Raw genomic sequence first — 20,082 nt, 5'->3', positions numbered from 1 at the left:
CTTCTCCCATGATTGCTCTGTGTAGCTGGGTGGCCAGGTCTAGGAAGACTTCTGGTGGTCCCAAACGTCTTTCATTTAAGGACTATGGAGGCCACTGTGCTCTTAGGAAGTTTGAGTACTGCAGAAATTATGTTGTAATCTTGGCCAGAGCAGTGCCTTGCCACAGTTCTGTCTCTGAGCTCCTTGGCCAGTTCTTTTGACCTCATGATTCTCATTTGGTCTGACATGCACTGTGAACTGTGAGGTCTTATTTAGACAAGTGTGTAGCTTTCCAAATCAAGTCCTATCAGTTTAATTAAACACAAATGGCCTCCAATGAAGGAGTAGAAGATCTCAAGGAGGATCACATGGAAATGGACAGCATGTGACTTAAATGTGTGTGAGCAAAGGGTCTGAATACTTATGACCATATGATATTTCAGCTTTTCTTTTTTATTAAATTTGCAAAAATTTCTACTCTTCTGTGTGTATATTGCTAAAAAAAATAAAGGGAACACTTAAACATCACAATGTAACTACAAGTCAATCATACTTCTGTGAAAGTTATCATCGAGTTATGAAGCAACACTGATTGTGAATCAATTTCCCCTTCTGTTGTGCAAGTGTGACAGACAACAGTTGGAAATGATAGGCAATTAGCAAGACAACCCCTATGAAGGAGTGGTTTCACAGGGGGGTGACCACAGACCATTTCTCTGTTCTCATGCTTTTTTGGCTGTTCTATCACTTTTGCATTTTGTCATTGCTCTCACCCCTAGAGGTCCTGTACAGTAACATGAGGCATTGTCTACAACCCTCGGAAGTTTCTCAGGCAGTGCAGCTCATCCAGGATGGCACATCAATGCACGCTGTGGCAAGAAGGGTAGCTATGTCTGTCACCACAGTGTCCAGAGCATGGAGCAGATACCAGGAGACAGGTCAGTACACCAGGAGACATGGAGGGGGCATAGGAGTGCAACAACCCCTCAGCAGGACTGCTCCCTCCTCCTTTGTGCAAGGAGGAACAGGAGGGGCAGTGCCAGAGCCCTGCAAAATGACATCCAGCAGGCCACTAACACCCATGTGTCTGCTCAAACTGTCAGAAACAGACTCCATCAGGGTGTTATAAGGACCTGACGTCCACAAGTGAGTGTTGTGCTTACAGCCCAACACCATGCAGGGCGATTGCCATTTGCCAGAGAACACAAAGATTGGCAGAATCGACACTGGCGCCCTGTGGTCTTCACAGATGAGAGCTGGTTCACACTGCGCACATGCGACAGACGTGACAGAGTCTGGAGATGCCGTGGAGAGCATTCTGCCGCCTGCAACATCCTCCGGCGTGACCAGTTTGGTATTGAGTCATGAATGGTGTTGGGGAGGCCTTTCTTTGGAGAGGCGCACAGCCCTCCATGTGGTACCCTGACTGTGAGTAGGTACCAGGATGAGATCCTCAGACCCATTGTAAGACCATATGCAGGTGCAGCATGACAATGCTAGGCCTCATGTGGCTGAAGTGTGTCAGCAGTTCTTGCTTCCTGAAGGCATTGATGCTATGGACTGGCCTGCCTGTTCCCCAGCACTGAGTCCAATCGAGAACATATGGGACGTCATGTCTCATTCCATCCACCAACGCCTCATTGCACCACAGACTGTCCAGGAGTTGACTGATTCCTTAATCCAGGTCTGGGAGGAGATTCCTATTGATAACATCCGCCTCATCAGGAGCATGCCCAGGCATTGTAGGGAGGTCATACAGGCACGTGGAGGCCACACACACTACTGATCATCATTTCCTTGTCTTGTGGCATTTCCTCTGAAGTTTGATCAGCCTGCAATTTGATTTTCCACTTTGATTTTGAGCATCATTCCAACTCCAGACCTCCATGGGATATTACTTGTGATTTACATTCATCATTTTTAGGTTTTATTGTTCTCAACTCATTCCACTATGTAATGAATAAAGATTTGCAACCGGAATATTTCATTCAGTGATATCTAGGATGTGGGATTTTAATGTTCCCTTTAATTTTTTGAGCAGTATATTTGCATAAGTATGAACACCCTCTTATAACTGGAATGTGGTTGTGTTCAGAATTTGCCAATTACATTTAAGCTCATGTTAAATAGTAGTCAGTACACAGCTGCCATAATTTTAAGGTGATCTCATTGTTAATAATTATTAGCAGTAATAAGAAGGGTATAAAAAATGTTTCCAAGTATTTAGATATACCATGGAACACTGAAGACGGTCATCAAGAAGTGAAGTATTTTCTTACAAAGAAATACATCCAACCTGGGTGTTTTGCCATCACCTACATCAAATCAGCCCAAAACGTGAAAAAAAGTGTGTTCTATCCTGATGAGACAAACCCTGAACAGTTGGAACATAAGTTCCAAAAGGTATGTTTGACACAAAGCCAACACTGCGCATAACGCAAAAAACACCATGAAGCATGGTGGAGGCAGTATTATGCTTTGGGTCTGTTTGTAGGCAGCTTGAATTGCTGTTTTGGTTTTTTTTTTTTTGCATCAAAACCTTCAGGATTTTGCGGAAAAGCTCAAGATGAAAAGGAATGTCACCTCTCAGAACAACACAGACCATAAGCCAACCTCAAAATCAACAAAATAATACGGTATATTTGCCAGACTATTAGTTTTGGAATGGTCCAGCTGAAGCCCTGCTATGTGTGACACAAGCGATCGGACGATTGTAGCTTCAAGTCTCCTAAGGGCTGGAGTCTAATGAAGCAAGTGAAAAGTGTAAAATTAAAAAAAAAAGTTCAAATCGCCCTGTTTTGCCCCATTTAAAATGAAACTGCAAAAATAAAATACAAAATTGGTATCGCAGAGTTATAAAATGCCTGAACTATTAAAATGTAAAAAGAATTGATCAGATCAGTATATGTCATAACAAGAAAATTCAGAACGCCAGAATTACATTTTTTTGTCGCATTGCAATAACAGGTGATCAAAACATTACATCTACCCCAAATAATATAGACAAAAAGTCAGCTCTGTGCACAAAAATAAGCGCTCACCTAGATCCCGAAAAAGGGAGATGCTACAAGTCTTGGAAAATGACACCATTTTTTTTTTTTTTTTTTTACACTTAAATAAAAAAATAACCTATACATGTTTAGTATCTGCGAACTCGCAATGTCCTGGAGAATCATAATGGCAGGTCAGTTTTAGCATTTAATTAACATGGTAAAAAACAAACAAACAAAAAAAGTGGAAATGCTCAATCACTTGGCTGTTTGCCTGCAAAAAATTGTTTTACTTGAAAAACCACATGGACGGTTGAACCGGATGCAAAGTTTTGCCAGATAAACAGTTATTTGATGGCAAAATCAAGTTATATTTTTATCCAGCTAATAGAAAACTGTAATGGCTACTAGCCACTGCCGTTTTCAGCCTGTTTGTTTGTCCTTTCGCTTTGTCTGTAAATGTAAACAGAATGTTCCCATTCTCAAACCCTTTGATCTGTGTATACCTGCAGGGCATTTGTTCAGGACTTTCAGCATGTTGGCCTTCTTCAGACTTTGCACTGAAGTAGCTGTGTCATAGCTGCAAAATGTGAACTGCGTATAATGTGAAATACCAGCTAGGCTGTTTTGCTAATTATGAGGCCTTCCCCTGCCTTATAAAAATCTTGACAAAAATGTAAAAACAAACAGGCTCTGGGTATGAATGCCAATTGTAGGGCTCAAACACAATGCTTACAACATAGAATGCACATCTCTTCCATTTTCCTTGCTACAGAATTTACCTGGAAATGTGTTTGCTCTCTTGATGTTATGTGTAACAGAACAGTTGGCTACTTTCATTCCTAGCTGCAAGTTTACATTGCCAGGCAGGCTTTTTGGATCTTTGTGTACTAAACTCCAATGCCAGATCGCGCCAAGCTTCCGTGCATAGGCAAAGCAGTAAGACGAATGATCACATTAAACATCCTGTAAAGCAAATGGGCTGGGAGTGACCATGTCTTGCTTGCATGCAGTATTCACCTTATTTGCCTACGAGTTAGGTGTCGGCACATTGTATTTGCCATTTGTGAAAAGTGTTTCTCTTGCAGTCCCTTACAGTTGTTCATCTCTGCACCTGTATGCTGGGATTGAGACTGCTGCTTGCTCTATTTTGATTACCTTTTAAGGGTCGATTCCATTGTTGGGTTGCGTTTTTTTCCCCCCGTTATTACAGCTTGCCATATGTAATATTTGTCTGCAAATTACTTAGTAACCGTTGCATCACTATGAGCTAGCTACTCTGGGGTGCTGTAAAGATCAATCCCTGAGCCCAGGGAGACTGTCTAATGTTATCTGTAATGTGCACACATTCACAATCTACCACCTGTGGTTCCAGCCTTTGTGGGTGTAGGAAGCCGTCACACAATTAAAGAAAACTATAGAGCAGCAACATCAGGTTCGATTTTTAATTCAAACTTCATTTCATCTTCTATAACAACTGGATGCAGAACTGCACAGAAGGCTGCAACCCAGGGCATCATCTAAACCTGGCTATTGAGAGGATTCACACATTTCACGGACTTTAGTGTTGCCATTTCTCATTGACATTCAGCGACTGGGGACCACCTTGCTGGGTGAAGTTGCATACGTCTTACCCTGTCCCAGAGATCCCCTTTAGGATTTTTCATATTATGAGACTTGTCCTTTCAGTTCAGCTGTTGCATCTTGTTGAGCTTTTTATAGGACTGGCTTCACTTTGCAGAAGCAAGTAGCCTGGAACAGGTGCAGCCGAATGAGTAATGGACCACTCCTGAATTCTTTTCTCTGTACTTCTTCATGTATTTTTTTATCTTTACTGTACTGGATCATAGCTGTGACATTTTTACCTTCTGTCTGCGTATGTTCACATTCTGTCAGGATCCTGTTAGGCGGCCAAACCTAGATTCCAGGTGCAATGTCCCAGCCACTCTGTGTTCTATAGAAACAGCATGTCCCTCCTCCTTTTCCTCACCCTCCTATGCTGGTGCTGGCAGTAGTTTCTGGGTGGGTCAATGTCATTAGCTGCAGTTATTTTTAAAGTCCTAAGAGGTGAGGTTTGCCGTGCAAAGACAGAAAGAGGGCGTTTGTTTGTAGACCTGACATCAAAGTGTACTTTTCTGATTACTGACTGCAGCAGGTAATGGTTGCAGCGTCACTCAGCCTCACAGATTTGAGACAACCTCCTGGTATTCATGAAATATTATTCCAATACATCTTCCAGGCTCTCTGCATGTTCTCTATCTCTGCTGTTTCTTGTGGACTTTGGAGTTTTGGACTTCGATAAGCAGTTTTGATTTGTGACTGCTCAGCTAAGCAATCATTTTTTTTCCACTTGCCGTTTCAGGATAATATTAATGTTTTCTTGCGGGCGTGCGAGAAACTAGGACTGAAAGAAGCTCAACTTTTTCACCCTGGGGATCTTCAGGACTTATCCAATCGTGTCACTGTCAAGTAAGTTATATTTGCTATTATGATCACATTGCCTTTTCTGTAAGTGTCAGGGAGGGAGCTATAAACTGACAGGAGCAGAGTAAACACACTTTACTAATGTGGTCTCTAATTGATTGTTTAGTTATGTTGTAAACTAGTCTGACCTGTATGGCGCTCAATTCTTCCTTGGAAGAATAGTGGAGATACCATCTACAGAGGTTTTAATGCAATAGAACTTGGTTTGCAACAATTTACCTGTCTGCTTTATGGATGTATTTGCATGGGACTGAGTTGTACCGCAAAAGATTGTGACTTGAAGAGCCTTATCAATTGGAGGCAGTATGAATGTTACTGCCATATCCGTAGGACGTAAAACGAGCCGGGGCCTAAGTGTAACTTTTTTTTTTTTATTTTTACTGATGAATGTGATGACATGTATGTTGAAACAAAAAGTCAAAACCGCACCCTTTTTATATATAGATTGAATGTCTCAGCGGACACAAGGGCGCACGTCCAAAACCAGGGAGCCCATCCCGGACAGTATTAAGACCACAAAAAACAAAAAGACAGCGCAACAGTGGATGGTGAAAAAATAGGAGCTTACATTTATTTTTAGGAGGCAGAATAAATGTAAGCTCCTATTTTTTTCACCATCCATTGTGGCGCTGTCTTTTTGTTTTTTGTGACATGTATGTTGAAGTCTTGATGTCTCCACCACAAACTCCTTATTTGATAAGAAAATAAAAAAAATACAGCAAGCTATTTTCTTTCTCGCATAAAATGATGGACACCGTGATTGAAAGGAAGTTCCAGATTATAGTCGAGGATGACTTTCATGAGACTGGTTCTACACTGCTGTCAGTTGTGTTGCTGAGCTGCTGTGGGGGAGCAAAACTAAAGAATAAAGACATACATATCAACAGGGAGTAAGGATCTATTCCCACTGGATGTTTTTGACTGTGCACTTAGTTACAGAAAAGGTGTGGATTTTCTGCTGTGAAATCTACAGTAAAAACTGACTGACATGCTGCAGATTTTCAAATTCGCAGAATTGTTGGTTTACGCTGCAGATTTAGTCATAAATGAGATTGCTATTTCTATACAGCAAATTTTCGGCATGCAAATCCACCAAGGAAAATCTATTATTTGTCCTCGCCTTGGGAACGTACCCTCACGGTGTCTAAATATACATACCTGGGATGTCTTCTGGACATGTGGAAAGTTTGTGACAAAGTTGGAGATTTTGCTGTGGCTCTGTTTGATCAACACAACTGTAACTTGTCTGCATGTACTATCATACTAAATACACTATGAACTAGTAGGGCAAGTTGTTTTTTTTTTTTTCTTCATTTGGCAAGCTGTTTTACATTTTTGGATTTTTTTTTAACTTTCTAACAAAGTAGAATAAAATTTGGTCACTGGGCGTTTCTCTGGGACATGGCCTATTCAAAGAGCACATGTCCCAGAGTCTAGAAATGGACTCCTGAGATTTCTTAGAAGGGAAAATATTGCATGTACATCTATTATTCTGCCATGTTAGAAAAGGCATAATACAGTGAAACCGTTTCATTCTGTGATTGTGTATGTTTCACTGGGCTAGAAATAGAAAGTTTCTGCCTTACCTGCTTTTATGGTAGCCTATAATTATAATTCTTATCAGAACTGCATGTTTTGGCAAGTTACATAAGACTTAACATTAGTAACTGTGAATGCACTACAGGTCCTTCTCAAAAAATTAGCATATAGTGTTAAATTTCATTATTTACCATAATGTAATGATTACAATTAAACTTTCATATATTATAGATTCATTATCCACCAACTGAAATTTGTCAGGTCTTTTATTGTTTTAATACTGATGATTTTGGCATACAACTCCTGATAACCCAAAAAACCTGTCTCAATAAATTAGCATATCAAGAAAAGGTTCTCTAAATGACCTATTACCCTAATCTTCTGAATCAACTAATTAACTCTAAACACATGCAAAAGATACCTGAGGCTTTTAAAAACTCCCTGCCTGGTTCATTACTCAAAACCCCCATCATGGGTAAGACTAGCGACCTGACAGATGTCAAGAAGGCCATCATTGACACCCTCAAGCAAGAGGGTAAGACCCAGAAAGAAATTTCTCAACAAATAGGCTGTTCCCAGAGTGCTGTATCAAGGCACCTCAATGGTAAGTCTGTTGGAAGGCAAAAATGTGGCAGAAAACGCTGTACAACGAGAAGAGGTGACCGGACCCTGAGGAAGATTGTGGAGAAGGACCGATTCCAGACCTTGGGGAACCTGAGGAAGCAGTGGACTGAGTCTGGTGTGGAAACATCCAGAGCCACCGTGCACAGGCGTGTGCAGGAAATGGGCTACAGGTGCCGCATTCCCCAGGTAAAGCCACTTTTGAACCATAAACAGCGGCAGAAGCGCCTGACCTGGGCTACAGAGAAGCAGCACTGGACTGTTGCTAAGTGGTCCCAAGTACTTTTTTCTGATGAAAGCAAATTTTGCATGTCATTCGGAAATCAAGGTGCCAGAGTCTGGAGGAAGACTGGGGAGAAGGAAATGCCAAAATGCCTGAAGTCCAGTGTCAAGTACCCACAGTCAGTGATGGTGTGGGGTGCCATGTCAGCTGCTGGTGTTGGTCCACTGTGTTTCATCAAGGGCAGGGTCAATGCAGCTAGGTATCAGGAGATTTTGGAGCACTTCATGCTTCCATCGGCTGAAATGCTTTATGGAGATGAAGATTTCATTTTTCAGCACGACCTGGCACCTGCTCACAGTGCCAAAACCACTGGTAAATGGTTTACTGACCATGGTATTACTGTGCTCAATTGGCCTGCCAACTCTCCTGACCTGAACCCCATAGAGAATCTGTGGGATATTGTGAAGAGAAAGTTGAGAGACGCAAGACCCAACACTCTGGATGAGCTTAAGGCCGCTATTGAAGCATCCTGGGCCTCCATAACATCTCAGCAGTGTCACAGGCTGATTGCCTCCATGCCACGCCGCATTGAAGCAGTCATTTCTGCCAAAGGATTCCCGACCAAGTATTGAGTGCATAACTGAACATTATTATTTGATGGTTTTTTTGTTTGTTATTAAAAAACACTTTTATTTGATTGGACGGGTGAAATATGCTAATTTATTGAGACAGGTTTTTTGGGTTATCAGGAGTTGTATGCCAAAATCATCAGTATTAAAACAATAAAAGACCTGACAAATTTCAGTTGGTGGATAATGAATCTATAATATATGAAAGTTTAATTGTAATCATTACATTATGGTAAATAATGAAATTTAACACTATATGCTAATTTTTTGAGAAGGACCTGTATGTGCTAAAAAGACTGCTCAAAAGCAAAAACTGCTCCCTGGTAAAATCACAGCATGCACTTTGTTTTCTTTAGGGTACGTTCCCACGGTCAGTAAATGCTGCAGGTTGGACGCTGTGTTCATCCGTTACTGCATAGTGGATGGGATTTCAAGAAATCCCATGCCCACTATGCGTGCACCGGCGCCTGCGGCTTACCTGTGGAGACGGACTTGTGGTGCGTCTCTCCAGACCGCTGCTTGTCAACTTATCTTGCGAAGATGCGAGTCCCAGCAGGATAAATATCTATAAGATGCGGTGAGTCCGCACGGTTCTGTGATCACATGCGGATTCACCTGCGTTCAAAAGCCGGCAGCACTTTGGATGCAGCAGACATGTGCTGTGTCCAAAGCACTGCCAAACACTGAACGTCTGCACATACCCTCACACTTACGTCTAACCCTAAATGAGTTTTCCCCTCCCTTCTAGGCAACATTCACACGTGCAGTAGAAACGTCTGTTGCTTTATTTTTTTTGGACCGCACACAGACTGAGTTTCTGTGATCCACAGACACATCTGCTTTAAAAACTGATCCATATTTTCGGTCTGTGAGCATGTCCTATTCTCATCCAGAGCACACTCTGCCATTATAGTCATGCTGCATACATAGTCTGTACTTAAGAGTTCCTTCCGAGTGTCATCTGTTTTTCACTGATCCTATAATTGTTAATGTATAAAACAAATTTAAGACAGTCTGTTGAAAAACAAAAACAGATGAGAACAAAATGGAAGTGAAACGGATGCTACACAGATGAAAAATGGTCCTATTCTCACTGATGTAAAAATTCACATGGATGTGTTCATGTAGGGTTCCCCAAAAGCTTCCCAAATAGCTTTGTACATGATTTTGCATTTACTGTATCACTACTATTGCGCTTACCTGCTCCAGGCAAATCTTCCATGAATTTCAAAGATAAGGTTTCAAATTGCCTCTCCAGAAAGCAAGAGAACTTGATCTCTGGTGCCACCTACTGGAAGTGGCAATCCTAAATCCATATTGACCCTTTAAAGGGGTTGTCCGCTGCTAAGTCAACCACTCCCCAATCCTTAGTGCTTGGCCCCTATAACATAAAAACAATTATATGCACCTCCCGTGCCAGTGCTGTTCTCGTGGTGTCAGCACTCGCATGATGTAATTTCTTATGAGCTCTGCACCCAATCATCGCTGACGTCACGGACTATGCCTTCAGACGTATACATAATTATTAGGAGGAAAGCGCTGCAGCTGGCTGCTCACCTCCTGTTAATTACTTGCATATCTGAAGGTGGGGACCGTGATGCCAGTGCTGATTGGGCGCATGCGAGTTCCGTCACTGCTGGAACAGCGCCGACACCAGAGGGGAGTATAACGGTTTTTATTTCATCTGGGCCAAACATGGGGAATGAAAACGGGTTGTCCAAGTAGTGGACAATTGCCTTAGCAAGCCTTGCTATATGACTTGGGATAGAAGCCAAACCAGAATCTCAATTTGCCGACACAGTGATGAGTCCTCATTCTGGCAGCAGAGCTAACACTAGCTTAGCATTGTTCTTGGGGACATGGCTCTGTAGGAATGTCTACTTATTTTCAGCAATGTATTAAAAGTTCCTCAGCCTCCTACAATATCTAAGTACAGAGTTCCTTATTATTGTTTATATAACATCACCATATTCCAAGCATTGTAAAAGTGTGTATTTCTATGTCAAATCCTTTCCCCCTTGGGGCTTGAAATATTTCCCTATACCTAAACAAGACACACACACCCTATGACAACTAAATAGGAAGCCAAATAATGTTTTTGGAGTGTAGAAGGAAACCACAGAACCTGAATAAAGCCCACACAGCACGGGGAGCACATACAGACTCCCCATAATGTATAGCAATAGCGTCCTATCAAGCATGATCTACACAAGAAACGGTGGTTCCCTGAAAAAGAATTGCAACTGGGCAGTATGGAAATGTGTGCATGTCGTCATTGTTGTGGGTGGCAGGCCTATATGTCATAGTCCAGCATGTGGTGTAAACTGATCCTACGTGTTACGTCATCAGCAGCAACACAATGGTCTCTTCTAATCAGCCTTGTATTAATGCTGTAGTTTCCTCCAGACTAGGTGCATGCAATACAATTTCTCATCCAATGATATAATGTAGAACAAAAAATTACCGTATATTGTGGTACCATCTTAGCCAGAAAAGATTATGTAAATACTTTTATGCCCAAAAAGACAAATTATTCCTGGAGTGGAGATACCTTCACTGTTTATCCAGAAAACAGACATTTGCAAGCTTTAGGGCACAGTCTCCGTTAGGCAAGTCTTTTCTGGTTAGCCAATAAAGGTATCACACCTAAGAGTGCTTCTTTCTTTTTTTTTTTTTTTTGTGACAAAATTATTTACATAGCTTATCGCAGATTATAAGAAATTAGACATTTATATGTATTTCCAGTAATTGCAGACTTTCACTTACCGTATCCACCAGTCCAGTTGATTGTTGCAACGTTTTCTAGTCGAACTAGTGCAATTTAAAATTAGCAGTGGCCTAAGTCCGGTTTCACAGTGATTTTCTGGTGATTGTGTTACATCGGTATTTGTAAGGCTAGGGTCTCACCGGCATATTTCTCTCATCCAACAGAATTCGGTTGATTATGCAGATCATACTCTAATCCGTGTTAGAATTGAAGCACACTATGATCAATCTGATTAGGAGAAGATGGAGAAAAAATCTCTCTATCTTCGCCAGTGTGTCAGTCCATGGAAATCGGACTTCACTCAGATGTCATCCGACTACCGTCCGATATTTTCAACGCTCTCATTCACTTGCATGGCTGAGTCCAATCCGAGTACTGGATCAAACTCTGGCATACTACACTTATTTTTTATCTGGACCATCTGTGTCCGAGCAAAAAAACAAAAACAAAACTGATGTGCACAAGCCCTTAGTGTAATAGTGGTTTTAAGGATAGGCATTAAGGCTCACTCTACTGATTTATAGTGAAACTGCATCCTGGTGCTTTGGCCAAACCTCTGTGCTGTACACTGCCTAATGAGAAGATCTTTTATGGAATTGTATTGTAGAGCTAGTGGCAAGGTGCAAACTCAAGAAATGCCGCTAGAAAGGCTGCCACTATTCTGGCATTACCTCCAATTGTAATCTGAGCCTCCGCTTCACCGGTACAACATGCAGCACCCAGGCGCAGTCTTTCAAATTTGCCATCTTATGTGTTTCTGCTGCCAAGACCAGACATGCTCATGTTTATGCATTGGTTTAAAAATAAAGGCAAATTTGTCATTTTCTTTGTATGAGCTTTATACTAATAGTGTGCGCTCATACACCTGCTTTACAGTAAGTGTGCAGGATAATCTGCTCATGTACATGTCGATCGGTTTTCTGGCTTACTTGGATGGCTCCATTTGCATGACGCAGAGGCTGCAATGCAGATGCAACCAAATCCAGCGAGGTACACGCTGCACAATTTTGTCAAGTGAAATGGCCGACACCATGACAGAATCCCGATGGACCCGGTATAGTTGATGATGTCTGTTGAACGCTATTGGTGTCTGACATGTCAGGTACTTCCCATTCATTTTGTTGTTTTGCTTCCATTACTGAGTAGAATAATGGAATAAAAATGGTGAATATAGCAAAAGGACCAACCCATGGAATGCCACCAAATCATCACTTATTATGAAGAAAATCTCGTATACTCTAGTAGTATCATCTGTATAGTGTTAGGATTGTGTGCACTAAATTCATGAGCTCCATTCACTGTTGATATTGGCGTAAGATTTTTTTCTTTCCACTTTAATAATTTAGATCAACCCTCATAATGACGGTAATTTCTTTATTCCCAGTAACCCTTCTGAAAGAAGCTATTGAGCTGAAGAAAAGCACGTAAAGTTTGTCTGCATGAGAAATAACTTTGCCAAGTTTCCTAGTAGTAATCCTGTCAGTGAGTGATATAGTACACTGTACATATACTGTCGGCAGGAAGGCTCGTGTGACTGTCCAAGATTTGGGGTATTTATTGTAGAAGTCATTTAACGGTTGCCAAAACTTGGGGCTCTAGACTTGCAGAATCCTGACATGTTCTCTAGGTCTTCGTGGCCACAAATAACAGCGGAGCTGGATAAATATAGATCAGGCTGGAGATACTTTTAGACATGACTCCAATGGATTGTTTCAGTCCAGATGCATGTGTCAGTCAGAAAGCTAGCCGCTTACCTTCCAGTATGCAGGCCTGTCCACTTGCTTGCTTTTTATGGTTTTAATCAATCAACCATCACTCAATTTGTAAAAAAAATATTAAAGGGAATTTGTCACATTGTTTATGCTGTTGTGAAGGGTAGCCTAAATAGTGACAGACGCGCTGATTCCAGCCCTGGGGCACCATGTATTAGCTGCAGCACTACGATCCTCTCTGTGTAATGCAGGCACGGTTGACTCCACTATGTTAATAAGCAATGTCCTAGCCATCCTCTCCTGCCTGCCTCTGACACTTCATACCAATGCACAATGTTAGGAAGAAAGCTGGAAATTAGTAGCTGAAGGGTTAGGATAACCCACAGCTATGACTATCAAGGGCTATGCAATGACTAAATGCATTTCTGCATATCCAGTTCTCAGATTGCTGAAAAACAGATCTTTTTGGTTATATGGTATGTTCTCACTCCTGTGAACTGTTGCATAGCTAGTTAGATTTGCTGTTCCTGGCAGGAAGCTTGTTGACAGATAAATTCTGCAATTTCTTACTTTGTTTTATAAATCTGTACCAAATACTGTTGATAAAAACAGAATCGGTTGTCCCCCTGATTTTTTCACCTTTTTCTACTGCAAAAATGAAAAATGGAACATGTACGGTTTTCTTTTCTGGCTCCTTTAAAGGGTTCGGTGCAACAATTGATGTATCAGATCGGATTAGTCTGAACCATCCCATAGCAAACTTTGGCAAATTCCCTTAAAGAGGATATCCGGTACTTTCGAAAAAAAGGCATGTAGTTTCTAACAGAGACAACTACCTGTTGTACTTGGTGCCGGTCAGAGCAGCAGTTTCTCTTCCTTTTGGCAGGATGGGACTGCTGGTATCATGCTGATTGACAGCCAGCTAACTGCTGCCTAATTGGGGGAAGCCGGCTGTCAATCATCATGACACCAGTAGTCCCGCCCTGCTAACAGAAAGAGAAACTACTTGCTCTGTTGAAAGGGAGCAGCTGAATCTCCAGCAGGAGCGGTCAATGACTGGCATCGGGTGCAACAGGTAGATAGTAGCGACTGTTAGCAGCTACATGCCCTTTTTTTTCCCAAGGTCCCGGATATCCCCTTTTAAGCGGTTCATTCCGACGCCGGAAGGAAGAAAATACTTGTCTCAATTAGGAGAGAGGCCTTAAACCTGTTGTTATATTAACACAGGTAGCTAAGATGGCACCAGTACTGAATAGTGTAACATATTTGCCATCTACTTGTATGAGTCAGGCAAGTCATGTTGATGTGGTGATTTAACATTTTTACAAGTTTTGCTCCCGCCCCGATATAATAATTTAGATTTCTAATGAATTGCTCTTGAGTCATTTCAGAGGAACCTGCTTTTTTCTTTTTCTAGCCTTCCACCATTGCTTGTAAAGTTTTGCCTGCTCGCTGACTGTTCACAAACGTACAGAGCTGTGGGAACTTGACACTTTTTGCAACTCCTGGCTCTTGTTTTCTTGAAGAATATGTTGAGTTGGTTGTTTGGCCCTCGGTGTAAACTGATACCAGTAGCACTTGTGTGAGAATATGAGGGAAAGGTATGTGAACTGCGAGATCTGAATGTGCTGAGACTGTGTATCTTGGATTATGCCTGGCTCATGCTCAGATTAATAGGGTCAGATAGCTTGGAACTGATCACTTGGAACAATAAATGGTAAGATTATGTATGCCTTGATATCTTTCTGTATGTATGTGGTATAATTACTTCAGATTTAGTGAGTTTTATGGCATTGTGGTCAACTTTGCTGAATGGAAATCTATCAGAGTACGTGGACAGCAGAAAACACACTTAATGTGTAAACTAATGGGTTATAGCAGAATTGTAATATTTACCAAGCTTGTGTATGTTGTGAATGTGGACTAATGCATACTAAATGTAATGCTTGTTAAATAGGCAATCATAAATTGAACCTCCAACTCTCAACCCCTCCCCCCCCAAAAAAAACACAAAAAAAAATTGTCCATCTTATTCTAACTCCTCACTTCTATGTACAATTATTTTTTTTCCTCCTAAAGTTTGAGAGTAAGCCACAAATACAATGCTCTGTACATCTGCCACAAACTCTACTGTAAGTGGTGACTGGAGATGTGGTCATACGAATTGTCTACAAGCCACAGATGCTCCGTCTCCTGTGCAGAATTGAGTAGAAAAGGGAAATAACGACATGGAGAGCTTTGGGTTATATATTTTGTATGCTTTTCATGCAGTAATTTCGCGTACAAAGCTTTTTCAATGTTAGCAAAGCTTTACCTCCACATCCCACCCATACATAGTGATTGGCAGCTTTTCCTGTTTATAAACAAGAGTCAATCATTATTTATGGGTGGGAGGTATTTTCACTCATCAATCTGGTATGTGTCTTGTATCATGAAAGGGCCAACCTGGGCATTCTGTTGTGCCATTGTTTCTTGGGAATGTCATATCGGATCAAAAGGAACATGAAATACTTAGTAATGGAACCTTAGAGAGATTTCTGCCTTATTTTCTTTTTTCTTTAAACCTAAAAAATATTGTAAAAAATTAAACACTTGTGAGTGGTAAGTGATGATGTTGGAAACTGAGTGGATGGGACCCCAGAAGTAGAACTAAACTGTGCCCATCCGAGAGCAAGAAGCCACACACATTCCATGCTTTATCAGCAAAGTTATAAATACCAACTTATATGACAAGTGTCCTTCTGTTATGATGTGACCCATGTACTTTGCGTAGGAGCTCATCATTCTGTTTGTATTATGTGTCATAAACATTTCATGTAGAATGTAATAGTCCATTTATCATTTTGTACCGTGGCTAAAGGTTGCTTCATAACATAATGTTAGTGACAGTGTGCAATATAAGGATAGGGGTTACTTGGTTTCTGAACACCTGCCCATAGCAGTGCATTTGGTGACAAAAACGGACCTTCTGGTTTCGGCTGCGTTACAGATGATCTGCATTCCTGCAACTGGAAGCCACACATCACGTTGGTATTTTTTTTTGTTAAAGTGGCACTCCTATAACTTATTTCCAGTTCTTGCATTGCTTCTGTGGGCGGTGGATTGGTTTACAGTTACACAACACAGTAACCCTGTCATTACTGGAAAAGAACAACATGTACATCTTCTCCATTCCTATATATAGTGACACCACGTTTTGTGATCCAATCAACACATGTCCTATGTATTAATAGCAGCGTCCTAGTCTTTGTATAACTTTTTACAAGCGGTTACTTTGGTTTATATAAAACAGTGATTAGTTACTCTGTAGCTTTTGTTATGTGTACGGTACATGGATATCCAAGAAACTTCAGTGAGATGTAATCCATGTTTTAATCAAGTATAAGTCACATGCTATATTAAGGTTTAAACTATTATTAGGGAACCGTTGGGGAAAGATGTCACATCTGACATACTTAACATACAATATGAGACACCATTGCTTAGGTTCACATAAGGTTGGAAAAGTCCACATTCCTATGTTTACACCTATAAGTGTTAAGTGACACTTGGGTTGACATTCCGTATGTCATCGGGTGGTAAGCTGTGTGTTCCTTGAGTGCTATGCACACCTTGCAGGAAGTAAGCGGAACATGTGCAGATGGTACCCAAGGTGGAGGAGAGGAGACTCTCCTCCATGGACTGGGCACCATATCACGGTTTAAAAAAAAAAAAAAAAAAATTAAAGTAAAAAATAGTGATATACTCACCTTCCGATGGCCCCCAGAGTCCTCCCGCCTCTCAGCGGTGCATGCGGCAGCTTCCGTTCCCAGGCATGACCGCGACGTCATCCCAGGTCCTTCGCACAAAGCATCCCTGGGAACGGAAGCCGCTGCGTGCACCGCTGATGTCGGAAGGTGGGAATAACCATTTTTTATTTTTTTTTAATCATTTTTAACATTAGATCTTTTTACTATTGATGCTGCATAGGCAGCATCAATAGTAAAAAGTTGGTCACACTTGTCAAGCACTATGTTTGACAAGTGTGACCAACCTGTCAATCAGTTTTCCAAGCGATGCTACAGATCGCTTGGAAAACGCTAGCATTTCTGCAAGCTAATTATACTTACAAAACGCTAGTGTTTAGCGGGAAAACGCATGCCAATTCTGCATGCAATATACCCGCGGCAGGAGTTGCAGAATTGCCTCGGAAATTTCCCCGGCAATTCTGCAACATGTGCAATTAGCCTAATAGTCTCATAAGTTTTGAAGCTATAAGATACCTTCGGTGGGGAAAAACAAAAACATACGAAGGCTTTCAGATGACCATAGTATGACCTTGGTTTTCCCTGGATTTCAATTTAAGCAATCTTGGATCCCAATAGAATTATAAGATGACCTAAGTTTGGCTCGCTCAGTAAAATGAAGTATTACAGCCAAAATGGTCATCTGAAACCAGAGTAAATCAGGTTTTTATAGTGCCTTACACGACACCTAGGAACTGTGTACTTTATACAAGAGTCCACATCAAATATAGAAAGGTAGAAATGATAGATGAAGAATATACTGCACTTGATAAAGTTTGTTGTCATACAGTAAATTTCAAAGTCTTTTTATTGATCACTTTAGTATTTTGCATTGGAACTTTAGACCTAGCCAGAAAGTGGATCTGTTGTCAAATTCTCAAATACGAACTACATACCGTATATACTCGAGTATAAGCCGACCCGAGTATAAGCCGAGACCCCTAATTTTGCCACAAAAAACTGGGAAAACTTATTGACTCGAGTATAAGCCTAGGGTGGGAAATGCAGCAGCTACTGGTAAATAAAAAAAAAAAAAAAAAAAGATACCAATAAAGGTAAAATTAATTGAGACATCAGTAGGTTAAGTGTTTTTGAATATCCATATTGAATCAGGAGCCCCATATAATGCTCCATGCAGTTATGGCCCCATTGATGCCCCATATAATGCTCCATACAGTTATGGCCCCATGGCCCCATAGATGCTCCATGCAGTTCTTTATGGCCCCATAGACGCTCCATATAGCATTGTGCCACATGTAGTGCTGCTGCTGCAATAAAAAAAAGAAAAGACATACTCACCTCTCGTCGCTGTCCGCTGCTCCTCAGCGTCCCGTCTCTCCGCACTGACTGTTCAGGCAGAGGGCAGCGCACACACTAATACGCCATCGCGCCCTCTGACCTGCACAGTCACTGCAAGAGGACGGGAAGACGGAGCGGCGCCCGGCGGATGGAACGCGGACAGGTGAATATTAAATACTCACCTGCTCCTGGCGCTCCTGACGCGGTCCCTGCCTGTCCCATGGTACCGCATCTTCTTCCTGTAGTGAGCGGTCACATGGTACCGCTCATTACAGTAATAAATATTCGGCTCCGCCCCTATGGGAGTGGAGTCCATATTCATTACTTTAATGAGCAGTACCACGTGACCGCTGAATAGAGGAAGAGCTGCAGCGTGGGAGACCATGGGACAGGCTGGGACAGCATTAGGAGCACCAGGAGCAGGTGAGTATGCGACAGTCCTCTCTCCCCCTCACCTGCCGACCCCGCCGCCGACCATGACTCTAGTATAAGCCGAGAGGGGCACTTTCAGCCCAAAAATTTGGGCTGAAAATCTCGGCTTATACTCGAGTATATACGGTAAATTATTAAATAGACCTGATGCTATAAATCCATGTCAGAAGCTGTATACTACTTCTTTAAAGCTTTAAAAAGTAACCATCGTTTTAATTTTCTTGTAATAAATCAATAGTACATGTGAAAATAAATACAGTGGCTTGTGAAAATATTCTCCCGCCCTTCCATCAATTTTGGTACATTACAAAAAAATGTAAACACAGGTTGTAATTAGAGATGAGCGAATATGTTAAGAAAACGATCGCCAAATTCGAATGTGCCATATTTGTACCATATTCATGCCGAGTTTTATGTTTGATCGTTTCCGAACATATTCATTCATTTCTACTTCCATTGACTCCAATGACGTTCGGTTGTGCAAAAACAATATTCGGCACCAATCATAATCAGAGCAAAATTTTGGAAAATTCGCTCAGCTCTACTTGTAATCTGATTTGTGTGTAATGCATCAGCACTAACTGGTCTAAGTTGGTAAAGTGATAAAAATATAGGTATAAATTTATGGGATCAAATAACTAAAAATTGGCATGTGCATATGTATTCACTCCTTGTGCTATGACGCATCTAAAAGTTTCTGGTGCAAGCAATTACCTTAATAAATCACATGTTTGTTGAAAGGAAGCCCACCTGTGTGCAATCTAAGTATCAATGGTCAGTCAGTATATACATGCCTTTTCTGGAAGACCACGGAGGCTGTAACACCATTAAGAGACACCACTAACCAAACACCATGAAAACCAAGGAGATCTCCAAACAAGTCAGGTACAAAGTTGTTAAGTACAATTCCAATATGTGATGATTCCCCAGAGCACCATCAAATCCTTTATCACCAAAGGAGAGAACATGGTACCACAACAAACCTGCCAAGAGCGGGCCGCCCACCAAAACTGAGTGGGCAAGGAGGGCATTATTCAGAGAGCCAGCACAGAGCCCAAATCTAACTCTGAAGGAACTGCAGAATTCCCAAGCAGAGACTGGGAGTATCTGTCCATACGACCACAATAAGCCATACACTCAGTAGAGGTTGCCTTTATGGAAGAGTGGGCAAAAAAAAAGACTTTACTTAGACTCAAAAATTGTAAGGCTCGTTTTGAGTCAAGATATGTGGAAGGCTCTCCAAATATATAGAGGAAGGTGCTGTGGTCAAATGAGTTTTTGGCCACCAATGTAAACGCACTGTTTGGTACCAAACCAACACAGGCCACCACCTCAAGAACACAATCCCCACAGTGAAATATGGTGGTGGCAGCATCATGCTGTGGGGATGTATTTTGGCAGCAGAAACAGGGAAAGTGGTCCGAGTGGAGGGGAAGATTGATGGTGTGATATACAGTGATATTCTTCAGCAAAACCTGTGATTTGAGACTGAGACGTAGGTTCACCTTCCAACTAGAAAATGACCCAAAGCATACTGCTAAAGCAACACTCGAGTTGTTCAAGGGGAAACGTGTAAATGTTTTGGAGTGGCCTAGTCAAAGCCCAGACCTTAATCCAATTGA

The 20,082-nt window shown here is 41.5% G+C and overlaps 1 protein-coding gene and 1 long non-coding RNA gene across 7 annotated transcripts in view; one reads left to right on the top strand and one right to left on the bottom strand.

Annotated features, from left to right (window-relative positions):
• Positions 1-5,119, bottom strand: part of LOC143816620 (uncharacterized) — a 36,594-nt gene extending 31,475 nt beyond the window's left edge. The window contains exon 1 of the long non-coding RNA XR_013223967.1: positions 4,604-5,119. This is a non-coding gene — a long non-coding RNA (uncharacterized LOC143816620). The remainder of the gene's footprint in view (positions 1-4,603) is intronic.
• The window catches only part of LMO7 (LIM domain 7), a 230,389-nt gene that overhangs the window by 122,789 nt on the left and 87,518 nt on the right, over positions 1-20,082 (top strand). For all 6 annotated transcript variants that reach the window (XM_077297225.1, XM_077297229.1, XM_077297226.1 and 3 more), the window contains exon 5: positions 5,332-5,438. In XM_077297225.1, the coding sequence (XP_077153340.1) occupies positions 5,332-5,438 (107 nt within the window). The remainder of the gene's footprint in view (positions 1-5,331; positions 5,439-20,082) is intronic.

Source organism: Ranitomeya variabilis, chromosome 3 (genome assembly GCF_051348905.1).
Source record: "Ranitomeya variabilis isolate aRanVar5 chromosome 3, aRanVar5.hap1, whole genome shotgun sequence".
NCBI lineage: Eukaryota > Metazoa > Chordata > Amphibia > Anura > Dendrobatidae > Ranitomeya > Ranitomeya variabilis.
Note: the sequence above shows the minus strand (reverse complement) of the source record. Positions and strands in the feature narration are given on the sequence as shown.